At 35.6% G+C, this 12,124-nt stretch overlaps 1 protein-coding gene across 3 annotated transcripts in view; it reads left to right on the plus strand.

Moving 5' to 3' along the window:
* The window catches only part of MAP2 (microtubule associated protein 2), a 276,003-nt gene that overhangs the window by 211,203 nt on the left and 52,676 nt on the right, over positions 1-12,124 (plus strand). For all 3 annotated transcript variants that reach the window (XM_024738399.1, XM_024738400.1, XM_024738401.1), the window contains exon 5: positions 11,186-11,299. In XM_024738399.1, the coding sequence (XP_024594167.1) occupies positions 11,186-11,299 (114 nt within the window). The remainder of the gene's footprint in view (positions 1-11,185; positions 11,300-12,124) is intronic.

Genomic DNA, 12,124 nt, shown 5'->3' on the forward strand with positions numbered 1-12,124 from the left:
CCAAGTCCTTTTAGGGCTGATATAAAGAGAATATTTGTGGACAATGTTTTATAGAGCTCCAATGGCAAAAAGAAAATAGGCAGATATAGAAGATGGAGAATCACTTATTTAAAATATTTACAGTTCACGAGAGACTGGCTAAGAAGAAAGCACATAAGGTAGATGCTGTTGTGTTGCTATTTGCACGTTCATTCTCAGAATGATGTTAGGACTAGAGGCTTAAGCAAACTGTAATTACACAGAAGTCATGTTGGTTTATCTGTTTGCTGATTGAATGTACCCTATGATGTATTGTGAACAACGTGATTTTCTAATCACATAGTTCCTAAATTCCATATGCTTCTAGGTCACAAGGCCTCCAAAGATTTACTTAAGTTATTATGCTGGGAATGAGTTAGAAGGAGCAAACAAAAGGTAGCTAAGCCAGTGATTTTTACCATTTTATTTTAACAGTTTTTCCCTAGATGAAATATTTAAATTAATAGAGGTAACTAGTAAAGACTCTTCCTGGTGTATGGAGCACTTATACTTTAAAAGTTCACTCCAGTGACTTTTTTTGGAATCTAGAATGTTTTTCCATTTTTCCATTGTATCCTCTGCCTCAGACATTCCTAGGTTTTGCAACTGTAGAAGCAATGATTTCCCCATATGAAATCTTAGACTTGCGCCTCGTGCCCAAGTCCTTTGAGGTACCCAAATACAGATGAAGCTTTGAAGACACGGAGAGACCCTTATGTGCATGAATGATGGCACATACGTAAATTCACACACACACATATATGCAAAATTCACACACTCACATAAGCACATGTGTATGCAAGTGCTGTTCTGCACGCGTGGTACATTTTGTATTGTTTATCCCACAGTTAGTCTAAGGATGAATTTTTTTCAAGCTCTCTTAGTTTTATTGATATTTCACCTTTTCATCAATGTTATTAATAATGTCTTATGCTACCTTCCTTCAAGAGTGTGATGTGTTCAAGATAATGCAGAAGATAATCCAAATTCTCAAAGTCTACAAGAAGTAGTACATTTGTAATGGTTTTGACAAAATGCAAAACTGAGCGTTTCAAAGCTCTAAAAGCATTTTATCAATTCCCTCAGTGCCTTAATTATTGCATTCAATGTATTAATATTAAGCTATTTGAAATTTTCAGAGGGGCATATTCCCCAAGACATTTCTTTCTCAAATTAATTTAAGATCAATAAAATATTAGAAGCTGATTTAATTAGTAAATGTTTAATATATGAAGTACAAACAACAATATAAATATACACACATTACTATATTGGGATCCCCCAATACCAACAATAGCACAAATCTTTAACTAGAATATGTAAGTATAAAGCAAGACCATATTTGCTTACTATATTTCTTCTGCTGTACCCTTAAAATTACAAGTAAAATTTTCCAGTAGGTACTATTTTTGATCCATGCTTTGCTTTTCTAATTACTTTTGATTCCATATTATAATATCCTTAACCTGCAGTATGCTTTCACTGATAACCATCTTAATTTACTAAGGCTTTCCCTTTGACTAAATTTAAATATTAGGCCAATTCTATCCAAGTTCTAAAAATTTCATTTGAGTAAATTAAACTGTCAGTCTAAACAAGATTATGGATTTAAGCACACAGGTTGAAATAGGAAAAAATAGAACGAAAGAGGGAAAATTCTCCTATAATTGTATACCGTACTCCTAATCCTAGCCCAAATGCATTTCAGAAGAGGACCATATGAGTGATTATGGTGAGATCAGCTAAAATCGGTGGCCATTACTAGAAAAATCTTAAAAAACAAAACCATGCCCTTCAATGAGATTGCCCCGCTTTCAAGCACAATTTTAATGTAGGAACACCATGTCTTTCTCGTGTTTGTAGCCCCCGTAATGACTAAGCATAGTTCCATCATCTATAGTGGATGCGACATAAATTCTCTTAGATTTAAGTACCCATCAGAATGAACTTTGTGCAATCATGATCGTGTATCTTAAATGCATTTATCTCCATAGACTAACTTTACTGCAAAAGCATTTCCCCCCATAGATTAAATTTATCCTGGGTTTAGTCAGTAAATCTTAGGAAGAAATCTTTGAAAAAGCTGGTATGCAGAGATCTACAGCTGTAGTGTTGGCCGTGGCCGGGGTGACCCTTTGGAATCAATGGGAGTCTGACTAGCGAGGGATATGCCAACACTGGCCTCTTTAATAAGTGCTAAGGTGCCAGAGAAACAAACGAAACAACAACAAAAATCCAATCTGCTCTTTTAATTTCCTTCATCACCAGTTGATTACAGGAAATAGCTTCAGAGAGAATATTTACTCTCCAAATTAAGCAAGGAGTAGAAGCAAGGAACTTTCCTTCTTTCCTGTTTTTATGAATTTATCTAAGGTATTTGTTTGGCAGGGTGCTTCGAACACAGTGCTTTCCTTGTTGACTAGTTTCCACCAGCAGCAGCAATTAGCATCGGTTTCCTAGGCAACCATTCTGTACCCTACTGAGAAAAACCTTTTCTTGACAGGAGCGTTCTAAAATTGTTTTGTTTTCCTTCTTTCACAAGCGTAAGGTAGGCTTACTTGTCATTTCTTTTAACACAGCACTATTATGCTCATTATTCTTAAAAGCAGAAACACTTGCTGGCTTTTATATTCCATGTGGTTGAATTTATTGTCTATGTCTCTTACTTTTCCCTTAACCTGAAAGAAATCAACAAAAATATGTTCTCAGGCATATGCCAACTTGCTTGGATTTTTTGTTCACAGTCTAATTGATGAGACTTTACATGTTCAAGTAATCACAGCTGGTTCTGATGAAAACCCAAAAGGTACACATTCAAAATCAGACTTCTGTGCATACCAACAGTGTCCTGTGTTGCTCAGGACAAAGTTGGAATTGTCAGGACCACAAAGAAAGTTTCAACTCCATTGTTTTTATTATAAATCAATGAAACAATATTGATAGATTAATATAACAAAACAACTAAAATAAAAATAGGTGCTAAAAATTGGTTCTGAGACTGGCAACAAAATTTGACGTGATAAAATAATGTGACCAGCAGAACATAGCAGTGGTGTAGCATGAATCAGCATCATGGAAGAAAACAGAGGGCTGCAACCCAACTGTAAAAGCTGAATAGTATGGTACAAGGGTAGAGTAAAATTTACTTTATCATTTTAGTTTAAATAATAAGTGGCAGGAGCCTGATAGAGTCTGTTAGACAGTGACCCAAAATTCAGGCAAGGAGGTACTCACTGGGAAAAATGAGAGAATCGTCCCAATGTATAACAAAAACTCTCAGGTCTTTACCTACATTTTGCAATCAAATGATGACAGTAGACTTGGTGATAACAGGACTGTAAAAGTGATTAAAACAGTAATATGTAATTTAAATAAGCACTTGATATATAAATTTCATTTAATTGTCACAACATACCAAAAGATGAATATCACTTCTATTCCCCTTCACAGATGGGGAAACTGAGGGTTAGAGAGATTGTCACTTACTTGCAGATAGTAAGAGATAAAGAGAGAATTTTATTCCAGATTTTCTGACACCAGAATCTACTATGATATAAAATATTTGTACTGCACTGACGTAAATCAAAGTGATATTCAAATGACACAGTAAGTTGCCTTTATCCGTTATGTTGCCAGTTTTCCAACCTGGAAAATGTGTTACTGTGTGAATTAAATAATATTGACAGGAAATAAAAATGCCTAGTGTAGCCACTTGTTTAATAACCTTGTATTGCAGTATGATGCTTATTCATTATGATGATGTAAGTATCTTAGCATCATATCTTTGAGGTATTATCAGGTAGGTTTCTGTGGATGAGAGCATGTCTCAATTAGTTGCTTCTTTTTTTTTTTTATAAATTTATTTATTTATTTTTGGCTGCATTGGGTCTTCGTTGCTGCGCGTGGACTTTCTCTAGTTGCAGCGAGCGGGGGCTACTCTTCGTTGCAGTGCGCAGGCTTCTCATGGTGGTGGCTTCTGTTGTTGTGGGGCACAGGCTCTAGGCGCGCGGGCTCAGTAGTTGTGGCTCACGGACTCTAGAGTGCAGGCTCAGTAATTGTGGCGCACGGGCTTAGTCGCTCCGCGGCATGTGGGATCTTCCCGGACCAGGGCTCGAACCCGATGCAGGGGATTCTTAACCACTGAGTCAACAGGGAAGTCCCTCAATTAGTTTCTTATACCTATTTACTCCTATTGGTGGTATATGGTTCCACCAATATATTTATCCAATAACAAGAAAAAACATTCTTCTTTCCAGAATTCAATTCAGTCTACTGAGGACTGCTTTGATCCTCTTGTGAATACTGACCCTATATCTGTTATCCAGGATACATTTACAAGACAGACTTCACTTTTTACCTGTAGCTGTTTATCTATATAGTGATGATATGATATCACCTGTTGCTCTATTCCCTGGGCTGTATCTTTAAATCCCTTGTTTTATATCAGCCGATAATCAATAACATTATTTAGAGGTTATAAGATGAATTTGTTTTAAAAAAATGAGGCTTTTAATATTTTTATTCCAACTGATTTACAGGGAGATCATTTATCAGATCAATTCCAAGTTATTCATTTGCTTAGGCATGATGGGACTTTACAGCCACATCATGAGCCATTTTTGTATTATTTATAAAAACTGTCTCATTACCATAATGACACTGCTAATAAAATAACACCAAGTTAATACTCAAATACTGGTTGTAAGGTTTTCACTGAAATTCGAAATCCTTGACATTAACAAAAGAGAGAATAAAACACACATTATACAAGCTCCTTAACTAAGACAATTTCTAACATAGACTAAAACTGTCCACTTCCAGAAAATTTTAGACGTTCAAAAGAAACATAACCGAGCCTTTCAAAATTTCAGATTACAGTAGGATGTGTCATGTTTTCAGGTGAGAAGATCAATGCTAACTTTCAATGAAGTATAATGAATAGTACTTTTTCAATTTATGCATAATCTGTATTCATCTTTAATCTTCTGAACAGCTAAGTCCTATTCAAAATTTTATACATGTAACGTTTGGAAGAAAAAATAACAACAAAGAATTAGACTAGAAAGTAGGAAAGGCAATAAGGAGGTAGAACAACTGAGCGATGAAAAATTAAAATGTCTAATCTCTTAATTACAAAAAGAATGTTTCATGTTGCTAATTGTCCTCAGCAGTAGATAGGGGTTATCATGCCTTTAGGAACACTGTCTAGAAGACAGTCCTAAATTGGGACTTACTGGCTGCAATCTAGAGCAGATGGTAGACCAGAACCTACATGGCCAAAGAAGTGGGTATAAAGCCAGAGAATAAATAATAACATCCCTCTAGCTTTGTCTAGAAAAAAACAAAAAACTGCCCTTAGCCATCAACATAGATGATTGCAGACTAACCATATTATCTGATATTCATCATAATGATAGCCTAGTTGGGCTGGACCCTTAGGGCATATCACTGTTGCTCTTTCTTTAAAGTAGAAATATAAAGGTAGAAGACTCAGAACAATATATGGCTGAGAGAAAATAAAAACATCTTGGTAAAGAACTAGTGGGAGATCTTCTTTTTATTTGAGTTCTTTGATGTGCCAGGCCTGTTATATATTTTTGTAATTGAGTTCCTCACAAAAACCTGTGAGATGGGGCTTCCCTGGTGGCGCTGTGGTGGAGAGTCCGCCTGCCGATGCAGGGGACACGGGTTCGTGCCCCGGTCCAGGAAGATCCCACATGCCGCGGAGCGGCTGGGCCCGTGAGCCATGGCCGCTGGGCCTGTACATCCGGAGCCTGTGCTCCGCAACGGGAGAGGCCACAACAGTGAGAGGCCCACGTACCACAAAAAAAAAAAAAAAAACCTGTGAGATGGGTAATATTATCATTTCCATTTTTTGATTGAAGAATTGAAACTCAGTGAGTTTGAGTAAAATTCCTAGGATGAAGTAACTAGAAAGTAGCAATGCTGGAGTTTATACCCACATTTCTATGAATTAAAGTCCATGTGACTTTGTCTAATGCACACTATAAAAGACAGTAATCCCCTAGATAGAAAGATACGATAGATGGGTGGATGGATGAATGGGAGGATGGATGGAGGCGTTTAATAAATACTTATAGAATGAATAAAGAAATTATATAATTATAAAATTAAGTACATATAATTATATATATATATACATATATAATCACACACACACATTGTAACTCTTATGTTATCATTTTTATAGGTCTGATTTTGTGACTGCCTTCCTTTATCTTTTGTATATGTTTGACACGTTTACCATTAATCTTCCCTGAACTTTACCTGCACCCTGAGTGAATTTGCTCCTGTTCCAGGAGCCAGGCTATAACGGTGAGCCTCACTCAGGGGATCTGCTGATTAGGCCTCCATTGAGAAAAGGCCATCCTCCGTGGGGGAAGCTACCATCTCTACACTGATGACAGCCCTTTCTTAGAGGAAGATTTTTGAATTGACTGGACTAATTGAAACCCCCAGAGCAATCCTATACTCATGTTTTCCTAAATACACTATGAAATTAATATTAGAAAATAGTTATTTTTCTATTTTTAAAGTTTTGACAGTATTATTTTTCCCCCAAACGGAAGATAACATGTCATGAACTTGACTCCCATACAGCCCGTTTGATTATTCTAAAGTAACATTTCTTATAATCTGTTAAATTCTTTTAAAGAAAAAAAAATGATCAATTATCCCAAGAATGGGCTAAATTATTTTCTTACTAGTTTTGATTAAATACATACAAATATAAAATCAGCTTATGAAACTCAAACACATTTATAAATTAATGTTCTCTGAAACAACAAAACCAATAAAATTCAAATGTCCTGCCTCTTCCCATCTAAATAAATAATATTGTTTTGCTAAGACTAAATTATCACTCACAAGATATGTGGTACCGGCTGATACAGTGCATTTTATTTAGGTTGGACATGTCTATAGTGACTGGAGATAAGTAATGATTCAATTTTCCCTTATCTCTGTTTAGAATATTTTGAAAGTCTGTACAGTGCCTAATGATGTCATTTGGCCTACACCTCATGCGAATGCATTCTTTATTAAGTTCACCTCTGTTCTCATTAGCGAACAACATATAAACTAATTCTCCACGGTTTCAAAATTATTCTAAATACAATCTCAAACAAAAAGACTGGAATAATGTAGTATAGCTCAGTTGTAATTTGTTCACATAAACTAGTAGATACTTATTTTTATTGGATTATTTTCCCAATTTAAACAAATTTAATTTATGTTAACTACTCCTAGATCCTGGAAAATTCTTCAGTAGGTACAGAAGAATTTGGAACCCTCATTTAAGAAGTGGTATTCTAAAATGCATCAAAAGCTTAAACAAGAATACAATAAATGATATAAATTGGGGGGGGTTAAGTTAGTAAATATAGTAATAAGCAAGATTATTTCTGAATTTGTGTAAGCATCATAAAAAAGCCTTTCATGTTAATTTTTCATCCTTTCAAAAACTTGTGTTAAGCATTCAGTCTGGGTAAAGTTCAATGAGAGAAGCTTCAAGAATTGCAGCAATGACAGAGAGAAAGTCCTTGACTTGGGAAACTTTACATGGTAGTGGAGGTAAGGCTTGTGTACTGACACAATTCCATGCAAGATGTATTTACTAAATGCCATAGAGAGATACTAAATTTTGCATACGTGCCAACAAGGATATGCAGGAATGATCCAGAAGACGCGTGGGTTCTATATATGTCCCATTTTCTGCAATTCTTGCTCCACCTCTCCATTATATCCAGTTTTCCATAAAACACCTGGATGCTAGAAGTGCTAAAAATCACTCTTGATTTTTAAAGGTCTGAATTGCATTGAAAATTAATATATGCAAGTGGCAATTCGCAAAACATAAAATAATTCTTTTTGCAATATTATTAAGCAGTGTAAACAACAAAGAGGTGTCTCAAAGTGGATTTAACTTTCTGTAGCCCTTTTTGCAGTATTCTTTCCCATTGAAAATGTCACTTTGGGAGACTAGCCTTTCAGGGATTTTTCAGAGACACCCTCCCCAACAGCCTGGCTTCATGAAAACACGCAGCCCTTCCTCCTCTTCTGCCCTCCCCACCAAATAGCACAGCAGTTAGTATTCCTTACAATGCTTTGATGATTGTTATTTCATTTATTTACCTGGAACAGCTATGAAAATTTCTGCTCAAACACTAAAATAGAACAAAAATTCTAATAAAATAGTACTGTCTCAGAAATAAAGTATTCATCTTCTTGAGTTAAATTATCTATTACAGTATCTAACATGGTCTACAAGGTATATAGGTAGATGATTAGATAGATAAATAGATAGATAATTACTCAACCATGGTCAATCACTTGTTACATAGTCTCAAAATATAATCAGGAATGGCAATAGTGTACATTAGATAGATGAATAGACAAGCAGGTCTGAGAGTATGTTTCCTTGGTTCATACCTTTAAAGTTCATATGTTTCCATTAGCCATTCACACGACTGCTAGAGAATTTTCTGGTTGTTTCCCCATTAGTCCTTCTGTTCTTCTATTTAAGAGAAAAAACATCATAATAGGAAACCTGGGTTCTAGTCTGTTTACCTCCATCAGCTGTCTGAACTTGAGCAAATCTTATCAGTATACCCAGCCTTTATTTCCTCATCTGCAAAATGAGAGGATTTAGACAAAATCTTCTCTCAGAGCTCTTTAAGCTCTAAAATTATGTGATGCTATGAATTAAATTGTATAGTTTAAAACATCCTTATAAGGATGAATTGTATCATTACTATTTGATATTATAATTATTCTGTACATTTTTGCAATAGTAAAGAAAAAAGATCCTTCCTTGTTGAAACTAAATTGAGTGCAAAGTGTATTGTCTAAAAAATTGCTTTATGAAAAATACTTGGTATATAAATGTATGAAATGAATTTGCTGGAGCCTTGCTTAGAAATTAAAGCTTTTTCAGAAATAATTTTAAGTAGCCTATCCATACTTGCTCTTTGGATACTTGAAATTTAAATTAGGACTCCAGCTTCTTAAAATTATACTTCAAACATAAAAAAATATTAAATCAGGGCTTTCCTGGTGGTGCAGTGGTTAAGAATCTGCCTGCCAATGCAGGGGACACGGGTTTGTGCCCTAGTCCGGGAAGATCCCACATGCTGTGGAGCAACTAAGCCCGTGTGCCACAACCATGGAGCCTGTGCTCTACAGCCCGCGAGCCACAACTACTGAGCTCGCGAGCCGCAACTGCTGAAGCCCGGGCACCTAGAGCCCGTGTTCTGCAACAAGAGAAGCCACCGCAATGAGAAGCCCGCACACTGCAACGAAGAGTAGCCCCTGCTCGCCGCAACTAGAGCAATCCCATGTGCAGTGATGAAGACTCAACACAGCCAAAAATAAAAATAAACAAAATAAATAATTTAAAAAATATATTAAATCACACTTAATTTAGTTTTAGTATTTAAGGCATTTTATAATATACTAATTACTTGAAAGTTGATATTCTAACTATGATATGTATAAGAATGTCTGATTATATGATCTAATCCTATTGTCCTCTGTTTCCTCATCCGAAAGATGGGAGTAATAATAGTAAATAATGCATTAGAATGATGAGAGCAACCACCTTAGCAAAGTGTTTGGCACATAGTGAGCACTATAATATTTTTAAAATACTGCTTCTCCTGCTATTACTGCTACTGGCTGTAGATAAGAGTGTTTAAAGTGCATCCCTTAAGACTATCTACATAAGGTATAGTGTCAAGTCGCTATTTAAAAAATCAGGAAGTTAAACATATAGAGGCAAATGTATTCCATCAGGTAATCCAGCTTTTAAAATTCAGATAACTGTTGTCCAAGTGGATTGCTTACCCAGAAGCCTGCTTCTCAAGCACTATGGTGTCTGTCATCCTGGGTGGGGTGATGAAGCCTTTCTAGAGGAGGCTGTGTCTAAATGAACCAGCCAGGTAAAAACAGGCAGATCTCCCCCAACCTGCTTGTGAATGTGTAAATTCCAATCAGGAACCATAATTTCAATGAAATATTTATTCTAAAATCTTGATTAAAATTATGAGAACAAATCCCTACCCATCCCCTTATCCAGGACAACTTGTTTCTATTAAGGCTATGAGTGGGTTTATTTCCTAGTATGGTAGATGTTTTTATATAAAGATGATGAAAAGTTAAATTCTGTAGAATTTATTTCTAATTTAGAAAATATTTTTAATCTCAAAGGGCTTCTTTCCTTTTTAGTTGATTATATACGGAACATCATTTCCTGAATTTTTTCTGACTAGGTTATATGAAGTTAGCATTGTTAACGGTTCAGCGGATGCCATTTCAGGCCAAAAACTAGTTATCAGGCATCTCACAGGCTGATCATTTTAATGATGACCCTCCCTCCCACCCTGGCTTTTTTTTAATGAAACCATTGCACTGACTAGGTTGAATGTATATCATATGACCTTAAAGATCTTTAAACCATCCACTGTCTAGAAAAGTAGTAGCTCTTTAGAAAGAGACCATCTGATATATCATTTCCATGTATTTCACTCAGATTTTATCTTCCCAGATTTTTCTTAATCTCTCGTGTTCAAACTAATCCCAGATAGTGCTGTTTAATCATAAATTCACATTTTGAAGCATCTTTTGATTTTAAATCATGGTATTTCTGCAAATTAGCATAGAAGATTATTTTAATGTACTTTTCTGTAAAACTATAAGAATACTATAAAACAGTATTTTAAGTTAAATCTAAAATGAATCCTCTCTTCTCTTAGAATTTGTTTTACTAGGTACAAAATGTTACATTGTTTCTGTTTGTATAAACAGTTTTTAAAATTTAAGCTGCCATACAGGTTAATTATTTTTCCTTAGTTCTGTGTTAATTTTGCTTAGCTCCCAGAATGCCGACTCCTTTTATTTTCTCTCTCTCTCACTTTTTTTTTTTTTGGTTTATATGTGTGGGGTGTGTGTGTGTGGAGTGTGTGTGTGTGTGTGTGTGTGTGTGTGTGTGTGTATTTATCTGCAATTTAATAAATTCTGTTGTACTTCTTTGGGAGAAAGACAGTGAAAATAAAATCCTAATTGACTATACTGTTTGATTATTTTTCCTCGTTGCTACCTGTTTTGGATGGCTCATCATTTTATTTTCTTTTGTTACTATTTATTACAGAGGAGGTGTCTGCAAGGATAGTTCAAGTAGTCACGGCGGAAGCTGTAGCAGTTCTGAAAGGTGAACAAGAGAAAGAAGCTCAGCATAAAGATCAGCCTGCAGCTCTGCCTTTAGGTAAATGAGAAAAGAGCCTCAGGTCAGGGGCTGTGTCTGCTGCACCCTGATCACAGAATCAAGTCTCCGCGTTCAAAGACAGGCCATATCTCATACTTAATTCCTAACTGTGACATTCATCAAACATCTCTGCTGGGATGCACTGGGATCTATTTTCACCTTCCTCAACAGACTCGTGGTATTTCGGTAGTCTTTAGGACAGTCAACTTATAATTAGACTTCGCCCCTAAATTGCCCTTAATTTTCCTTTTCCAGACCACTGGAGATAGTTATTATAAAAATAAAGCCAGTGCATTTTGATGTCATGGCCCATACTCATAAGGAAAATGTTCTAATGCTTTAATTAGAGATGATTTTTTCCCTTTATGGGTTTTTGTTAATTATTGTCTATACTACAGTCTATTTTTGGTCTCCCTGAACAGGCTACACAAAACCTATAGCCAGAGATTGTTAGAATCATCAGTGACATTGTATCTCATATATGGTACTGGTCTTCACTTGGTTCATTTAAGGAAAATGAGATAGCATTTGCCCTCTCCATCACAAGTCAAATGCCCTGCAGGGCCCAGCAGGTAACATAATGGTGGTCACCAAGGAAAACACTCTCATCCAAAGGCTCCCTGTCCCTACTCTGGATAGACAGATAGATAGATAGATAGATAGATAGATGCTAAATGTAGATGTACGTACATGCAGAGATGCACAAAAAAGGAAATTCTCTTATGTTCAACATATATGTTTATTTCACAGGTGCATATAACTAACACATTGAAAGGTATGGTTTTTAAAGCCTAAAAATAGTACATATCACATATCTATTTTTCT

This window comes from Neophocaena asiaeorientalis, unplaced genomic scaffold, assembly GCF_003031525.2.
Source record: "Neophocaena asiaeorientalis asiaeorientalis breed wild unplaced genomic scaffold, Neophocaena_asiaeorientalis_V1.1 scaffold258, whole genome shotgun sequence".
Lineage (NCBI taxonomy): Eukaryota > Metazoa > Chordata > Mammalia > Artiodactyla > Phocoenidae > Neophocaena > Neophocaena asiaeorientalis.